Genomic DNA, 16,980 nt, shown 5'->3' with positions numbered 1-16,980 from the left:
AAAGGGCCTGATTTTCAGGAAGCACTGAGCCCCCTTCCTCTGCAAATCTGTTTCCAGCTGGACCTCAAAGAACACTTCAGCCTGAGAGATAATCTGGGGCATAAGCTTCACTGCCAGAGAGGCTAGGATGAGAGACTGAGATGATTAAGAGTGGCACAAGTGACAGAGGGGCAATATTGCCCTTCTAAATCTTTTTCTTATGTCCTTTATTATGAAAGCTGCCTCCTGAGACAGACCACAGCATGAGGTTCCCACTAATTCCCCTCACCTGGGGAATGGGTTTGGAGGGTTTCAGGCATTCTGCTGGGCTTGGAGATCGGCAGGATTGGTGGATTGTCTCCTCTCCAAGAAGAGCCCCTCTTTACAAATGTCTTGCCTCAGCCATGCCACTTGGATAACTGGTCTCATCTGATCCTGTAGGCTCCTCTGGGCCATGCCAGCTTTGCCAAGTTGAGCCGTGGAGGGGAGAATGCCAAGGTAACCCAAAGCTGCTGCTAGCAGCAGTGAGGGAGAGTCAGGGGGCAGTGCCTTTCTCCTGGGGCAGAACTGGACCCACACCAGTGGGGTGTACAACAAATGCCCAGAGGGTAGGTGAGGTGCAAGGTTTCTATGTTTTGGCCACTGTGTGCTGGTAAACTTTCAATTTAATTCTGCACCCTCCTGCTCCACTACTTTCCATTTGTCAAGGTGTTTGCCCCGTCATGTCCATAGGTGCAGCTGTAGCTTCGTTGTGCAAATTCCCACCTCTTCACTGTGCATCCCTCATTGAGGGGAAGTTGCACTCCAGCCTGTTGCTACTTCTTTGCATCCAGGGCGTCTGGGGCACTTGTCAGTACAGTATCCAAGTGTCTTATTATTCTTCATATATTTGTCCTCACGGCAGCCCTGGTACACAGGACAAAGCCATATTACTTTGTACACAGGGGGAGTTAGGCCCAGAACCTCAAAAGTCTGTACCCAGTGTCTGGAGTAGAGGCCCTGACGGTTCCAGTGGGAGGGAGTGCGGTGTTTCTCAATCCTCTCCCTAGTTTCATAAGAGGCAGAAACAGGCCAGAGCAGCTTGGGTCAGCATTTGTACATTGCTCTGTACCAGCCTGCTCCCCCACACTGCAGCCTCTCGGGGCACTTGCAGTACATTATCAGGGAGATAAGAGTTTGGTGACTCCCAGAGTCCTGGGCATTTGCTAATCTCTTCCTTTTCCCGCCACTGCCCTAGCATAGTGCAGCACAGTATCTGCTGCTCATCTGCACTAGACTTGGGATCAGTTTTAATGATCACTTTTAAATCTCAGGCTGGGCAAAGTCTATGGATTTATCAACACTTGGAACGTTACCAAATCCACTATTTAGGAATGATTACAATTATTTGATGATGACGACGACGATGATGATGATGTGTTATGCTGGAATAGCTATTCCAGCATATTTCCAAATGTAGACAAGTCCTTTGGCTTACACACACCTTGACTTTCTCACCCCTGAGCCATGTAAGTTGCAATGACTTAAGTGGTAGTAGACCAGCCTTTAAGACTAAACCTCTACAGAGCCTCCCATCCCAGCTCAAAGCTCTTGTGAAGATGCTCCCCAAACCCATTCACACTGTCATCTCCACCAAAGCAACCCAGAAACCTTTGCCCATACCAGTTCCAGCCAAACCACAGAACTAGTTCTGATTTCTCATTTAAGGCAACCTTGACAAGGCAACTTTCAAAGGGCTCCCTGTAACCAGTGATCTCCTCTAAAGACCAGCAGGGGCTGTATCCTTGTCCACCATGATCCCCTCCTAAGCTAATGGAAAGGGTTCCATGGATTGAGTAGCCTTTGGATTGGGATCTAGCTGAGCTTTCATATGCAAGAGCAATCTTCCTGCAGTACCTGTGTTCACCAAAATACAGTGGGCAGCCTCTAAATATCCGAGGGGTAGCCGTGTTACGTCTGTAACTTTAAAAAGGAGTGGTCCTGTGGCACTTTAGAGACTAATCAAAATATATAGGATCATGAGCTTTTGTGGGTAAAACCCCCTTCATCAGATGAGCTGGATATATAAGCAGCAGCAGAAGCACCTGTCAATTGTAGGGCTCATATGAATGAAGCTAATTAAGCAGGCTGGATGTGTCCCAGTCCTAGTTTTTTATGTGAAAATGCAGATGTTCAACTCAGTTGTTACTGTGAGGGAAACCCAGTTCCCCCCAGCAGAGAGAAAGTCCCAGGACCCAGCATATGCACTTCTTTCAAAGAAGCATCTGTCTCCCCTCCCCAGGCTGGTGGTAGGACTAGGAGGTCTGCCGCTCCCCAGACAAACACACAGGCTGGGCCTTTAAGGAAAAGGCAAAAGAGGTAAGGGACACTTCCCTCACCACATGCACCCAATTTGCAGTTGTACCATTGCTAATCCCCCTTGAGTCAGGCTTAAAAATCACGGGCTTTTACCAAATAAGACACGGCTCATTTTCTGTGTCCTCTGATGGCTCAGCCTTGCAGGTCACCATTCAGCTTTTGTTCCCCGTTGCATGGGCTAAAAATGTCTTTAAAAAAAGCAAGCTAAGAATCTTGTGCAAAAACATGGCTCCAGCAGCTGGGGATTCGGCAAAAGCAGTAGATATTGCAAGGAGATTACAACACTGTCTATGATCATTCCCAGACATTCTTCTGCTCATCGGTTAGGGCTGACCTCATTCCAGGCTATGGAACAGCCCATCAGAGTTTTGGGCAGTGAGGTGAGTTTAGAGACCTGGCTCTTCTCTACCTGGGGGCTGAATCGGTCTGCATCAACCCCACACAAAGGAGACCGCCACCAGAGAGCTTCCTCTCTGTCCCGGTGCAGAGCACGCTAGGGAACGGCACTGAATCTCAAGCATCAACGATGGATGATTGTGAGGCAGTGCCCCCCAGAGAGGGCACAAGCCGTCTAGTCCTGTCACTTCGGTTAAGTTAGTTCACCTCTGTGCTTGTTTCCCCTTTGTGCTTGGCCTGTCATTGTCTGCGAAGCATCTAGCACAATGGAAGGACCCCTCTCTCAGGCAGTTCCTGGGTGTGATTCTAATGCACATAATAACAAAGGCATAGTGTGTTAGCTCTGCCTTTCTTAGGGAGGTTCTGAACACGCATAGATACCAGAGCAAAGGGTGCTCCAGGGGAACCTCACCTGCATAGATAGCAAAAGCAATCACTTCCATTACACGCCTTGGCCTTTCGGTTCAATGGCAAGGCTGAATTATGATGCTCCTGTCAGCTTCAGTCTGTTCAGGTAACACTTGATTTCCATCACTCCTGGTTTTATTTTGTGGCCAAGGTTTCACTTCTGCAGTGCACATGCAGCTTTCCTTAATGGGGGAAAGTATTTGCAGGGACAGTATGCTCTCTACTGGCTGTAAGTGAAACACTCCGCATCCTTAATAGACCCTGTGGCGTGTTGGTCAGTCCATCTCTTCTGGTCTGTGTGGAAGTCACCTTTTGCACTACAGATTGATTTTAAAAAAAATTCCACACTTCTCTGTCCCTCATGTGAGAGAGGGGGCTGTGTTATTTCTGCGTATTCATAATGCCTGTCTGATAAACTCAACTGCTCTTCGCTTAACAGGAAGAGAGAGGAATGCAGGCTATCGGAGTTATGATCCAGGGACTTAAGTCTCCAAATGGTTCCTCCTAGTTGAGTCTCCAGAAGTTGTGTGGAGGCCTCTTAACTTCATGTCCATGCACACAAGGTTCAGAATTTGATAGCTACAATTAACTTGTGTCTGTGGTTGTATCTCTAGTACACACAATCTGGCACAATGGCGTGAGACAGAGAAGTGGTGAATCTGTCCTGTCATGTAAAGGGTGGAGGGGGTTTGAAGACAGCTTATATTTTTGTCCTTAACTTCCTCCTGTAAACCTTGGCAAAATCCTGGCCCAGGGCATTGAGACAATATTTCTTTGTTCACTGTTGTGTGTTCCTACAATGGTGATTGTTTGAGGGTTTTGCTATTTTAAAGCGACGGTGTTGGACTTTACAAACTGCCATTTAGAACACTTCGGGGGGCAAGTCTATTGAAACTTCCCCCGCATACAGTAGAAGTAGCAGAGGCCTGGGTTATGCTAGCAAGGGAAAAGCTAAGCTCTGCTGGGTAATGGGGGGCAGGATCAGACCAAAACCACCTCAGGACAGAGCCTTAACCAGGGTGGGGTGAACAGGTGATTGCTACCAGGGAGTTTTGAGAGGGAGTTCTCCAGGTGAAGGAGAAGCAGATACAGGAGTCTTGAGGGAAGTGGGTGTTTTGTTTGGGGCTTTCTTGCTGTGAGCTGAGCTTGTGTTTGTGAGTGAGGGTTGGTGTGTGTTCTTTTTTGTTTTTTGTTTGTTTATTTATTTATTTATTTATTTTCCCCTGTGTTTGAGAGTGAGGCTTTTTTTTTTCCCACCTCCCCTTGATGGAGTTTGTGCTGTGATTGGCTGGTGGAAACTGTTGGCTTCTAATTAGTTTGAATTCTAGAAGCCTCTGCTGATTGGCTGAACCGTGGTAGGGGGAGTGGCTCTATAAGGCAGTGGGCAAGCTACCAAGGAGCTTGCGAACAGGTGATTGCTAACAGGGAGTTTTGAGAGGGAGTTCGGAAGGGGAGAGGGAAGGGCGGGAGGTTCTTTTGCCTTTCTTTTTAAATCCCTTTTCCAGGACAGCAGCAATGATTGGTGATGGGTCTGCTGTTGTTACCTGCACAGCGTGTGCCATGTTTGTCTTCCTCCCGGAAGAAAGAACGGATTTCATCGGCACCAAGTGCAAGCTGGTCGACATTTTGGAAGAAAAAATTAGAGGACTGGAGGCCCAAGTGTCGACCCTACGCTTGATCAGAGAGGATGAAGACTTCCTCGACAGAAGGCAGCATTTAATCCTTCAAGCACGGCAGGCAGAAGAGCCAGAGAGGGCAGTACGTGACTAAGAAGAGAACTGGCAGCATATAACTTCTAGAAGGGGAAAAAGGCCAGCACAGGAATCCCCCGATGCTATAGAGGTAAGCAATCGCTTTCAAGCTCTCTCCACAGGCTCTGCAGTGCTGAAAGCCCTGGAAGGGACCTCACAAGGAAGAAACCAGAAGGGAACACCATCTACTGGAAGGCATGGGATGCATAGTCCTACAGATGGGGGTTCCGTGGCCACCACGCCCAAAAGGAAATGACGGGTGGTGGTGGTCGGGGACTCCCTTCTAAGAGGGACTGAGCCATCCCTCTGCCGTCCGGACCTGGAATCTCGAGAGGTGTGCTGCTTACCGGGAGCTCGCACTCAGGATGTCACTGAGAGGCTTACCAAGCTGAGCAAACCTTCGGATCGCTACCCCTTCCTGCTTCTCCATGTGGGAACTAATGATACGGCCAAGAATGATCTTGAGCGCGTTACTGCAGATTATGTAGCGCTAGGAAGAAGGATCCAAGAATTTGGAGCGCAAGTGGTATTCTCCTCCATCCTCCCTGTTGAAGGGAAAGGACTGGGCAGAGATCATCGAATTGAGGACATAAATGCGTGGTTGCGCAGATGGTATCGCAGAGAGGGCTTTGGTTTCTTCGACCATGGGACTCTGTTCCGGGCGCAAGGATTGTTAGGAAGAGATGGGATCCACCTAACAAACAGAGGAAGGAGCATCTTCGCGGGCAGGCTTGCAAACCTAGTAAGGAGGGCTTTAAACTAGGTTCGTCGGGGGACGGTGACCAAAACCCTGAGGGGAGTGGGAAAGTCGGATACCGGGAAGAAATGCAGAGAGGAAGGGGCAAGAAAGGAGGACCCATGTTTCGAATGGAGAAGATAGGACAATCAACTGGTTACCTGAAGTGTTTGTACACTAATGCGAGAAGCCTGGGCAACAAACAGGAAGAACTGGAGGCCCTGGCCCAGACCAAGAAATATGATTTAATTGGGATAACAGATTCTTGGTGGGATGACTCGCATGACTGGTGCGCTGTCATGGAAGGGTATAGACTGTTCAGGAACAACAGGCAGGGGAGAAAAGGAGGAGGAGTTGCACTATATGTAAGAGAGCACTACAATTGCTCTGAACTCCAGTATAAAGAGGGAGAAAAACCTGTTGAGAGTCTATGGGTTAAGTTTAAAGGAGCAAATAGCCTTGATGTTGTGGTTGGTGTTTGCTACAGGCCACCGAATCAGGTAGATGAGGCTTTCTTCGGACAACTGAGCGAAGCTTCCAGATTGCAGGCCCTGGTTCTCGTGGGGGACTTTAATCACCCTGACATCTGCTGGGAAACCTATACGGCAGTACACAGGCAATCCAGGAAGTTTTTGGAGAATGTTGGGGATAACTTCTTGACACAGGTGCTGAAGGATCCGACCAGGGGCCGTGCGCAGCTTGACCTTCTGCTCACAAACAGGGAGGAACTAATAGGGGAAGTGGAGGTGGGTGACAACCTGGGAAGCAGTGATCATGAGATGGTAGATTTCAGGATCCTGACCAAAGGAAGAAAAGAGAGTAGTAAAATACACACCTTGGACTTCAAAAAAGCAGATTTTGACTCCCTCAGAGATCTGATGGGCAGAATCTCCTGGGATGTTAACATGAAGGGGAAAGGAGTCCAGGGCATCTGGCAGTATTTTAAAGAAGCCTTATTGAAGGCACAGAAAGAAACCATCCCGACGTGTAGCAAGAGAGGCAAACATGGTAGGAGACCAGATTGGCTTACAGGGGAAATCCTTGGTGAACTTAAGCATAAAAAGGAAGCTTACAAAGAGTGGAAACTTGGACAAATGACCAGGGAGGAGTTTAAAGGTCTAGCTCGAGAATGCCGGGGGGGTTATCAGGAAGGCGAAAGTGCAAATGGAATTGCGACTGGCTAAGGATGTGAAGGATAACAAGAAAGGTTTCTACAGGCATGTTAACAAGAAGAAGAGGAGGGGTCCAGTGGAGGGCAACCAAAATGATTAGGGGACTGGAGCATATGACTTATGAGGAGAGGCTGAGGGACTTGGGTCTGTTTAGTCTGCAGAAGTGAAGAGTGAGGGGGGATTTGATAGCAGCCTTCAACTTCCTGAAGGGAGATTCCAAAGAGGATGGAGAGAGGCTGTTCTCAGTAGTGACAGATGGCAGAACAAGGAGCAATGGTCTCAAGTTGTGGTGGGAGAGGTCCAGGTTGGATATTAGGAAAAACTATTTCACTAGGAGGGTGGTGAAGCACTGGAATGGGTTACCTAGGGAAGTAGTGGAGTCTCCATCCCTAGAGGTGTTTAAGCCTTGGCTTGACAAAGCCCTGGCCGGGTTGATTTAGTTGGAATTGGTCCTGCCTAGAGCAGGGGGTGGACTTGATGACCTTCTGAGGTCTCTTCCAGTTCTATGATTCTATGACTTTGCATGCTCCTTGTGTTGTGCATCCTACCTCACCCACATATATATGTTTGTATAGATCACAATTTTCACATGCCATAACTTTAAACTCTGAGGTTTCCTGGTCCTGCTTGCAAGCCAGGGACTCTTAGGGAAGTGTGCAGCTAGGAGGAGCTAGCCTGGAGCAAAGAGGGTAAGCTGTACCTCTGCATTAGGGAGCAGTCTGCTTTTTCTCTCTCTGTTTTTGTGTTCTTGTGTTTTTGTTCCAGATTTAAAAAAAAAAGTCTTATATTGAAGCTTTCCAACAAGATGATTTATGGATTATCTAATTTTATTGTGCATGCCTTAAAATGAAACAGACATGTAGAACTATGTTGTTTTGGTCTTTCCTGCTTTCCCTATGGCAAAGACTTCAGTAGCTCTAAGAGCTGGTCTTTTTATGTTAGTTTTAACTGAGGATGTAGATCTGGCATGCTCAACCCTATTGAGTATTTCTAACGAAGATGAGAGGAGAGGATCATGCCACAAATGAGGAAAAAAAGCTGTTTTCTTTTCCCTTTAATTATACTGATTTTTGTTGTGTTTATTTTTAACAGAGTATCAATAACAAAGATCAAATCACTAGACTCCGATGCCCACGGTTCAGTGCTCCAGCTGGAATGAAACTTGATTAGGTGGGGCTGGTTCAGTAATACCTTCAAATGGGAAATTTGTTCATATTCAGTGTTTTTGAAACTGCTCAGAACAAATACCATTCTCTATTTCCAGGCGACGGGCTGCTAGGATGACATGCTGTCCTTGGAACTTATGGAACAACTTTCACCCAAAGCGCTCACAATGCTTCATAAATATGATGCACCAGACACTCACCTGAGTGATGGGCACCCTAGTAGTGCCACAGTAGACGTTTTGTTACCCGCACTGCACAGATGAGAAAACTGAGATACAGAGCCGTAGTCAGCTAGTGAGCGACCAGCACAACCAGAAGTGGAACCGAGGACTCCTGTTAGTACTCTGTGCACCACCCCATAGTGTTACAGGGTGAATTATTTTTAACAATCAGACAAGCTTTAACCAAAGTTTTCACAAACATTCTGAATTAATGGGAGACAAAATCAAAACATGGGAAGACGGAACACTGTGTGGCTATTTAAACAGAATATGTGTTGAACAATTACTGAGCTCACTGTGGGAAATTACTTTCCTGGGACTATGCTCAGAGGAGCTCTACATTCCCAAAGCTCTGGAGCTAAGCCCCATCTTTACCCCTTTGTTACTGTGCTTTTGTTTTGCTTGATTTGCTCACTCTTCCTTTTTTACAGAAACACTTCCGGCAGCAGAACAGGCAACACTTCCAAGAGATGAACATGGCCACGAGCACCACAGCCAGGAGAAAAGCAATGACATCCAAAGAGTGGTACTGGATCCAGTTGAGATCGTGGGCTGCAGGCCGCAAATGCGGTGCCCCCTTGTGTCTCATCACAAATTCGATCCAGTGCACTGCAAGATCAAGAGGATGGATGGGTCTGTCGAGGTGAAGGGCTGAGAGGCGCATGATATTTTCTTTATAGCTGCAAAGAAAAGAAATTAAGTGTTTTAAATCTTTTACTATGTATTTTAGAAATATGTGTCTGTGTCCATTTGTTCAAGAGCTCCTCCTAAACAGTAAGAGCTAGGACCACCAAACTTGGCATGCAGCTTCCTCTTATCATAACTTAAAGCAAGATCAGGGTTTGGTTGTGCCAGGACAATGGGCTGTGCCTGGGATTCGATTGTTTCTCATAAAGTGGAAGGGGAGGGGTCTGGTGGGGGGACTGTTGTACTGAAGAATGACCATGGGGGAAGAGGAGGGCTGAAATCATGACACTCATGAGTTTTAAAATCCTGTGACCATGAAATTGACCAAAATGAACCATGAATTTCATAGGGCCCTATTTATAAATCATCAGCTGAGAGATGGTAGCTGAAGCTACGCAAGCAGAAGAGGTACCCAAGGAAATGGCATAGAAGAGAAGGTCCAGGACTGAGTTCTGTGTATTCTGTGGGAGAGAAGGACAATCCATAAAACTCGCCTTTGCTGGGTTGCCTAAAAAAGCTGAGAATAGCTAGGCAGTAGCTGTCTCTCATATTGCCTGGTAATAATATTGCATTATTTCCTTGTGCGTCCCACATTGCTATAGCTACCTGCTGTCTCTTGGCTCAGATTTGTATTGTAAGCGTGTTGGGGCGAGACGCCATCATTCTGTTCTGGATTTATACAGCACCCATTACAGGGGACCCTGACCCACAGCTAGGTCTCAGTGCTATAACAGTACAAATAACAAAGAGTAATAATGTACTAAGATACCCAAGAGTGATCAGTACCAAGAAAGCCCACGGAGAACAGAGTAGAAGGGACTGGCCAGTGAAACTGAAAGAAGAGAAGATTCAAGGAGGATAAGGATGGAGTGTCAGGCCCAGACCTGGCCAGAAGGGGATCCCCAAAGGTCTTGAGGAGGGCAGTTTCCAATGGAGCAGAGAGGGTACATGCCAGACTGGTGGGGGGACTACAGAAAAGGAAGCCAAGACAGTAGCAGTAAATCTCTGTTAGGTAAAGATAAAGGAGGCACTTGCAGAAGTAGACAGGGTCTCTTGGAAGCCTTGATGGTTGAAAGTGGGTGGCTGAATTATTGGCAAACTATTTAAAAAGGCCAAGTTCTCTTCCTACTGAAGTCAAGGGATTGGTCTAAGTTTCCCTGGCATACCAGATGGCCACCAAATCGTGTGTGGTACAGCCAGCTTGGCAGGGTGAGTGAATGCCCAACGGGGCCTTGGCAATGAGTGACTCAAAAGCCTTTCCCAGTTCCTTTTTGTGTGTGTTCCATAACAGCTACTATGAAAGCCAAGAGACCCCAATGACCTGCATTTCCTTTGTAAAGCCCAGCCAAGCAGTGTTTTACTGTCTGATGCTGCTGCTACCAAACAGAAAGAAAGACAAGTTGACTGAGCAAACATGGTCAATATAGTAAATTAATGCTATACTTAACTTCTGTAAACCATGGTGATTGAGATCATACTTTAGTGACATTCTGCAGCACAATCATAGCTTTGCTCAGGTTAAGCCCATGTATGGGAGTGGTTATGCAAATGAGATGCAAAGCTGATATGGGAGAGGCAGTCAATAAGGCTTGGCCATCTTTGACATTCTGCAGCATTTTGCTCACATTCACAGTACATTACAGTAAATCAAGAAAAAGGGTCAACCTCTCTCAAAAAGACATTCAAATACATTTTTGTTTTAGAACTTTCAGGAGATCCCTTAGACTTTGATGAAAATTCATGTAAAATTTTTAGCTTTTGATTTTTTTTCTGTCCCTTTACCTCCTGGAAAAAGAGGATACAAAAGGAGGAAAACAGCACATTTTTATTGCTATCTTGACATTCTCCAAGAAGCTGGACACGTTTGGCTTTAAACATGCAATGTACCTTGGAAATTTTGTTTTCTTCCATCATATAGAGGCCACACCCACCCTAGCATTGCATGGTCTCACTTGCACACTGAAGCCCATTCTAGATACCTTTAATTAGAGACCCTGACCAGAAAAGTCTTGTAATAATGGGGAAAATACTAGCCCCCTTACACTAACACATTGGTATATTACTCTGATTGCTGAGTGATATGTAACATCCTTACTGTGACGAGGGTAGTGCGCCGTGTTCAATTTAACTGGAAGCCAACAGTATATTCACTAGCCCTAAAGTGAAGATGCTACAGTGAAGATGCTGTTACTAACCTTTTATCATAAATCACTGTGTTCAATGCAGCCGATAGGTCCTTAGAAGTCATGTCAAGTACATTCAGTGTCACTCCCGCACCCCGGGATTCTATCCGCTTAGCATTGTCCATCTGGTCTCCAAATAATGGCATCAAAACCATTGGCACTCCATTGCATATTCCCTCATAGATGCCATGCGAGCCTCCATGAGTGATAAAGGCGCGGGCTTTGGGATGAGCTAGGAGGGAATGGTAGACATATGACTGTAGCAGAGTGTTTGTTCAGACATTTTGGGTTAATTCTTTAAGCTTCAGGAGGCACATTATTAGACTATGTCTACACTTGCCCATTTTTGTACAAAAACCTGGGTTTTTGCATTAAAACCATACTAGCATCTTCACCAGAAATCCACATTTTGTGCTGAAAATGTTGAGTCTCAATGACTCTGCTGATAGGGAGGGCACAGAGTGAGGGCAACCAGCTTCAGCAGCATTACTGAGTGTGCTCGGTATAAGCCAAGCTACAAATGTGGACTGGTAGGGGGCATGTGACCCAGTATATGTCCTCTCCCTCCTTCATGACCTCTACATCACTGGCAATTTTTAAATCTGGAGTGGAGGTGTTTCTAAAAAATCTGCTGTGGCTTCCAACAGAAATTAATTGAGTTAGGAAGTCCTGTGCGACACAAGAGGTCAGATGAGATGATCACACAATGTTGGCACAAGAATTGCCCAGACTTACCAAGTAAATCATTCTGTGGCAGCCATTTGATTAGCTTTGTGTTGTTTGCAAGATAGGGTGGTGGTTGTCCAGTGTACCTCCAAAGAATCTGTGGGAAATAATAAATGCATCATTAATATTAAGAACTTCTCTTTTAGTTCTTCTGCTGTTGCCTCTTCCTGTAAACTGTGCTGTACAGCAGAGCAGATGAACCCTTGATGGACAAATTCTGTTTCATCCAGGTGTGTGCTGAGCAGTGGAGATGGGGTTTTGTTTTGACATAAAAGGGGATGGGACAGGACTTTTGTTATTGAAAACATTTTTAAGGGCTATAGCAGACATTTAAGTAGGAGTTAAGAAAAATCCAATACCAGATTGTAACCAGTGACTATATACAACAGTTGGTCTAGAAATATTCTTTTCCTCTTACTGTCTGAGGTATTGTTCCAAAGGCTTCAGCAAACTGCTGGGCTTTCTTCATGGGGATCTCAGAGACCATTGAGCCCAAGGAGAAGACTACAAAGCCATGTTCCCCTGAGGCATTCACAATGCTTTCAAATTCCTGCAAATAGAGAGAAACCTCTAGTCAGTGCTTTTCATTCTAATCCACATCACAGGGCTGTAATTCGGGGGCTGTGCAATCAAAGGGATCTCACTTCTACAAGCCAGGAAAGGAAATATGTTAACATTTATGCTTGTTAAAAAACAATATAGGCATATGATTGTCAAAACCTATGGGACTACTCCCCAGAGTAAAGATTTTATGTGTAAGTGTTTGCAGGATTGGGTCATAACTCAAGACTCAGTGTGGAAATAGTAGAAACTGTAGTGTCATAAATAAATATGAAACATTTTCAGGTTCTGTTCAGGAAAGAAAGATGCAGTGCAAATCAAGTAGCTCTATTAAGCCAAGGTCATATATTTTCTGGCACCCCAAAACCGCTAAATACATTGTTTTCTTTAGATACCCCGAAGGTGTCGGGAACTTCAGGTTTAGGTCTGATGTTTCTCCAGATCACACAATTGTGGAAGCATGGATTTTTTTTTTAAAGCTTAATGATGTAAACAATAGCCTGAAAAATGAGCCACTTTACCTTTCCTGATTTATCAGTTCTGTCTGGATCTTGAGAATATTGAAAATCATATAATTTTTCCTTTTTTTCAAATGAATAAAAAGATATTTAAAAGTTGCCTAGACATGGACAGGTGGAAGATTTTGTAGACTTATACCACACAGAAAGGTACAATGAACTGTGGTGACATAAATGAAGGATTTGGACCTAGTGAAAAGCTAACTCAATAGGTAAGTCAAACAAGGAATAAATGTCCCATTTCTTATCACTATATTTTCCTGAAAACCTTGGGGAAGAGAGAATGCCAGGATGTGAATTTAAATATAGACCCTTTAAAAAATGTTCCAGGAGGCACTGAACATGGGGTTTGAAAGGCAAACTTGTTAAATAAGCTCATGCAACTGTCAGGGAAAAGCTCTTTGTAAACATTGCCCGATTAATCCCTGGCTTCTCAGGGGCAGCCAGGATTGGCTGTCTTCATTCTTCTGTATCAGATGTATTATATGTTCTGTTGAATGGTTAAACTCTGGTGATCTTTGTTATTGACCTTTGTTAACAACTGGATCCTAAACAAGCGGGCAAAGAACTTGCGAATGTCAGCAGTCCAGACACTGGACCATGGGCAAACAAGCTAGAATCATAGGGCTGGAAGAGACCTCAAGAGGTTGAGTCCAATCCCTGGCCCAAAGCAGGACCAACCCCAGGACCATCCCAGCCAGGGCTTTGTCAAGTTAGGACTTAAAAACCTCTAGGGATGGAAAGTCCACACTCTTCCTAGGTAACCCATTCCCAGTGCTTCCCCACCCTCCTGGTGACATAGTTTTTCCTAATATCCAACCAAGAACCTCCCCCACTGCAACAAGGTGAGTGGTCACTCTAATTCCAGAGCATGACTTGCCATAAGAGGCCCATCCAAAGCTACGCTCACAATAGGGAGCTGATTGGAAGCTGCATACTAAATCTATATAATGCTATCACATTTCTTACTTTTATACTATGCTATCGCCTCCTTACTTTTATTTTGTTTTAACCAATGGAAGCTTTATCAAATAGTAGGCACTAGTAGGATTGTCCAAATTTTAGCTGTAAAAAAGAACTAACCTGAGATAATGGTTTCTGCTGGCCACAAGTCACGCCACCAATTAAAACTATGTTAGGCATCACAGGCCTCGGATACTCAAACGCAAAGTCATATTTCAGCAGCCAAATAGATGCATGACTTAAAAGCTCCGTCATGGTCACATCTTGTTGAAGGAAGTCCCTGATCAGATCTTCATGGGACGAATAAAGAAGGGAACAGCTCCAGAATAGGGCTGAGCTGACTATGATATTCCACATGCGCTGGGGAAATGTCATGTGGTCTGTATAGCGGGTGAAAAATCTGGGGATGTAAGAAGGAGGGTTTGGACACCGGGCAGCCTGAAATTCTAACCCACATGGAATTCCCCTGGAGAAGTAAATTGAAGGTAGTGACAAATACTCAGCCACAGCTTGTCCACACAGAAATATTGGATCCATCAAGACTGCATCAAATGCACTTTCTTTGAGGGATATGATGAGCTCTTTGTTGGAGAGAAGCTGTTTGCAGGAATTCAATAAGAACGTTGTAATATTTCCTATTCTTGCGAATGTTTGAGTGACCCTTTCCAGGAAAGGTTGAGGGGTAAATACTTGATGGCCCAGCCTTCTAAATTCTGCTTCCAAGTACTCCTTGGTATATGGCACAAAGTACGTTTTCAGTGTGTAATGCTCTGAGGGCTCTATCAGAGCACTCACTTCCGGCGCAGCCACGACTATGTGGTGTCCTCTTTGCTGAAGCTGCAGTACTAACGAATGCATGCTGAGCCAATGACTTCCGTCCACAGGAATCACCAAGAGCTTCCCCTCTTCAGAAAGGCTCCAGAAGGACATAAAAAGCAAAAGCCAGATAGGTAGGTGATGAACCCCTTGAAACAGAGAAACCATCTTGCTAGACAAAGATGACTTGTGCAGCAGAGGCGGCTTTAGATGTGTGCCAAACCATTTGCAGGCAACACAGGAGAATTGCATTGCTGCTGGCCTTCCAACCCTTATTCCTTTCATCCTTAAGCTAATGTTTGGTTTACAATTAATTAAATGTTTACAGAAGCGCACACAAGGTATTTTTTAACTTTAGCTGGTTAAAGGTTGTTTACGCAATCTTACTGGCCAACAGGGGAGCACCAAAAAACTGAAGCAATGTAGGGAAAAGTTGGTTTCCTGGATTTGTGCATCATTTCAACATTAAGATGCTGAAAATCTAAGAGGATGCTTTGCTAACAATTCATGTGATTATTAACTTAGGCACAGAACTCAGTGCTGATTTGATTTTTCAGCTTTTGGGTTTGTTTCCAGGTGTGTATTACTCGTTTGCTTTTTTTAAAATAAAAACACGAAACAGCATTTTGAAGCGAAACATTTCAACTTTTTTTCTGAATTCCCTCCCACCCCCCTTTTTAAGTATTCAGATTTAAATCCAAACTCACCAAATTGCATTTCATAGAATCATAGAATAATAGGACTGGAAGGGACCTCGAGAGGTCATAGAGTCCAGCCCCCCACCCTCAAGGCAGGATCAAGCTCCGTCTACACCATCCCTGACAGATGTCTATCTAACCTGTTCTTAAATATCTCCAGAGAGGGAGATTCCACCACCTCCCTTGGCAATTTATTCCAATATTTGACCACCCTGACAGTTAGGAATTTTTTCCTAATGTCCAATCTAAACCTCCCCTGCTGCACTTTAAGCCCATTACTCCTTGTCCTGTCCTCAGAAACCAAGAGGAACACATTTTCTCCTTCCTCCTTGTGACACCCTTTTAGATATTTGAAAACCGTTATCATGTCCCCCCTTAATCTTCTTTTTTCCAAACTAAACAAGCCCAGTTCATGAAGCCTGGCTTCATAGGTCATGTTCTCTAAACCTTTAATCATTCTTGTCGCTCTTCTCTGTACCCTTTCCAATTTCTCCACATCTTTCTTGAAATGTGGCGCCCAGAACTGGACACAGTACTCCAGCTGAGGCCTAACTAGTGCAGAGTAGAGCGGCAGAATGACTTCACGAGTTTTGCTTACAACACACCTGTTGATACAACCTAGAATCATATTTGCTTTTTTTGCAACAGCATCACACTGTTGACTCATATTCAACTTGTGGTCCACTATGACCCCTAGATCCCTTTCCGCCATGCTCCTTCCTAGACAGTTGCTTCCCATCTTGTATGTATGGAACTGATTGTTCCTTTCTAAGTGGAGCACTTTGCATTTCTCTTTATTAAACCTCATCCTGTTTACCTCTGACCATTTCTCTAACTTGCTAAGGTCATTTTGAATTATGTCCCTGTCCTCCAAAGAAGTTGCAACCCCACCCAGTTTGGTATCATCTGCAAACTTAATAAGCGTACTCTCTATCCCAATATCTACATCATTGATGAAGATATTGAACAGTACGGGTCCCAAAACAGACCCTTGAGGAACTCCACTTGTTATCCCTTTCCAGCAGGATTTAGAACCGTTAACAACAACTCTCTGACTACGGTTATCCAGCCAATTATGCACCCACCTTATCGTGGCCCTATCTAAGTTATATTTGCCTAGTTTATCAATAAGAATATCATGCGAGACCGTATCAAATGCCTTACTAAAGTCTAGGTATATGACATCCACCGCTTCTCCCTTATCCACAAGGCTCGTTATCCTATCAAAGAAAGCTATCAGATTAGTTTGGCATGACTTGTTCTTCACAAACCCACGCTGGCTATTCCCTATCACTTTATTACCTTCCAAGTGTTTGCATATGATTTCCTTAATTACCTGCTCCATTATCTTCCCTGGGACAGACGTTAAACTGACCGGTCTGTAGTTTCCTGGGTTGTTCTTATTCCCCTTTTTATAGATGGGCACAATATTTGCCCTTTTCCAGTCTTCTGGAATCTCCCCTGTCTGCCATGATTTTTCAAAGATCATAGCTAAAGGCTCAGATACCTCCTCTATCAGCTCCTTGAGTATCCTGGGATGCATTTCATCAGGACCTGGTGACTTGCTGACATCTAACTTTCCTAAGTGATTTTTAACTTGTTGGTGAATAAACTATTCACCCTGTCACCCAGCTCAAATTA

The 16,980-nt window shown here is 44.9% G+C and overlaps 1 protein-coding gene across 1 annotated transcript; it reads right to left on the bottom strand.

The window, feature by feature from the left end:
* Positions 1 to 8,569: 8,569 nt before the first annotated feature.
* On the bottom strand, positions 8,570 to 14,837 carry LOC102443979 (UDP-glucuronosyltransferase 1A1). The gene is made up of 5 exons (XM_006123654.4): positions 13,946 to 14,837; positions 12,202 to 12,333; positions 11,793 to 11,880; positions 11,070 to 11,289; positions 8,570 to 8,867 (listed from the first exon to the last, which is right to left on the bottom strand). The coding sequence occupies exons 1-5, from the start codon at positions 14,807 to 14,809 to the stop codon at positions 8,570 to 8,572; spliced, it is 1,602 nt and encodes a 533-aa protein (XP_006123716.2). The 5' UTR covers positions 14,810 to 14,837.
* Between the last annotated feature and the right edge of the window lie 2,143 nt (positions 14,838 to 16,980).

Source organism: Pelodiscus sinensis, chromosome 7, assembly GCF_049634645.1.
Source record: "Pelodiscus sinensis isolate JC-2024 chromosome 7, ASM4963464v1, whole genome shotgun sequence".
NCBI classification, from domain to species: domain Eukaryota; kingdom Metazoa; phylum Chordata; order Testudines; family Trionychidae; genus Pelodiscus; species Pelodiscus sinensis.
This window is presented reverse-complemented; position numbering and strand designations above follow the sequence as displayed.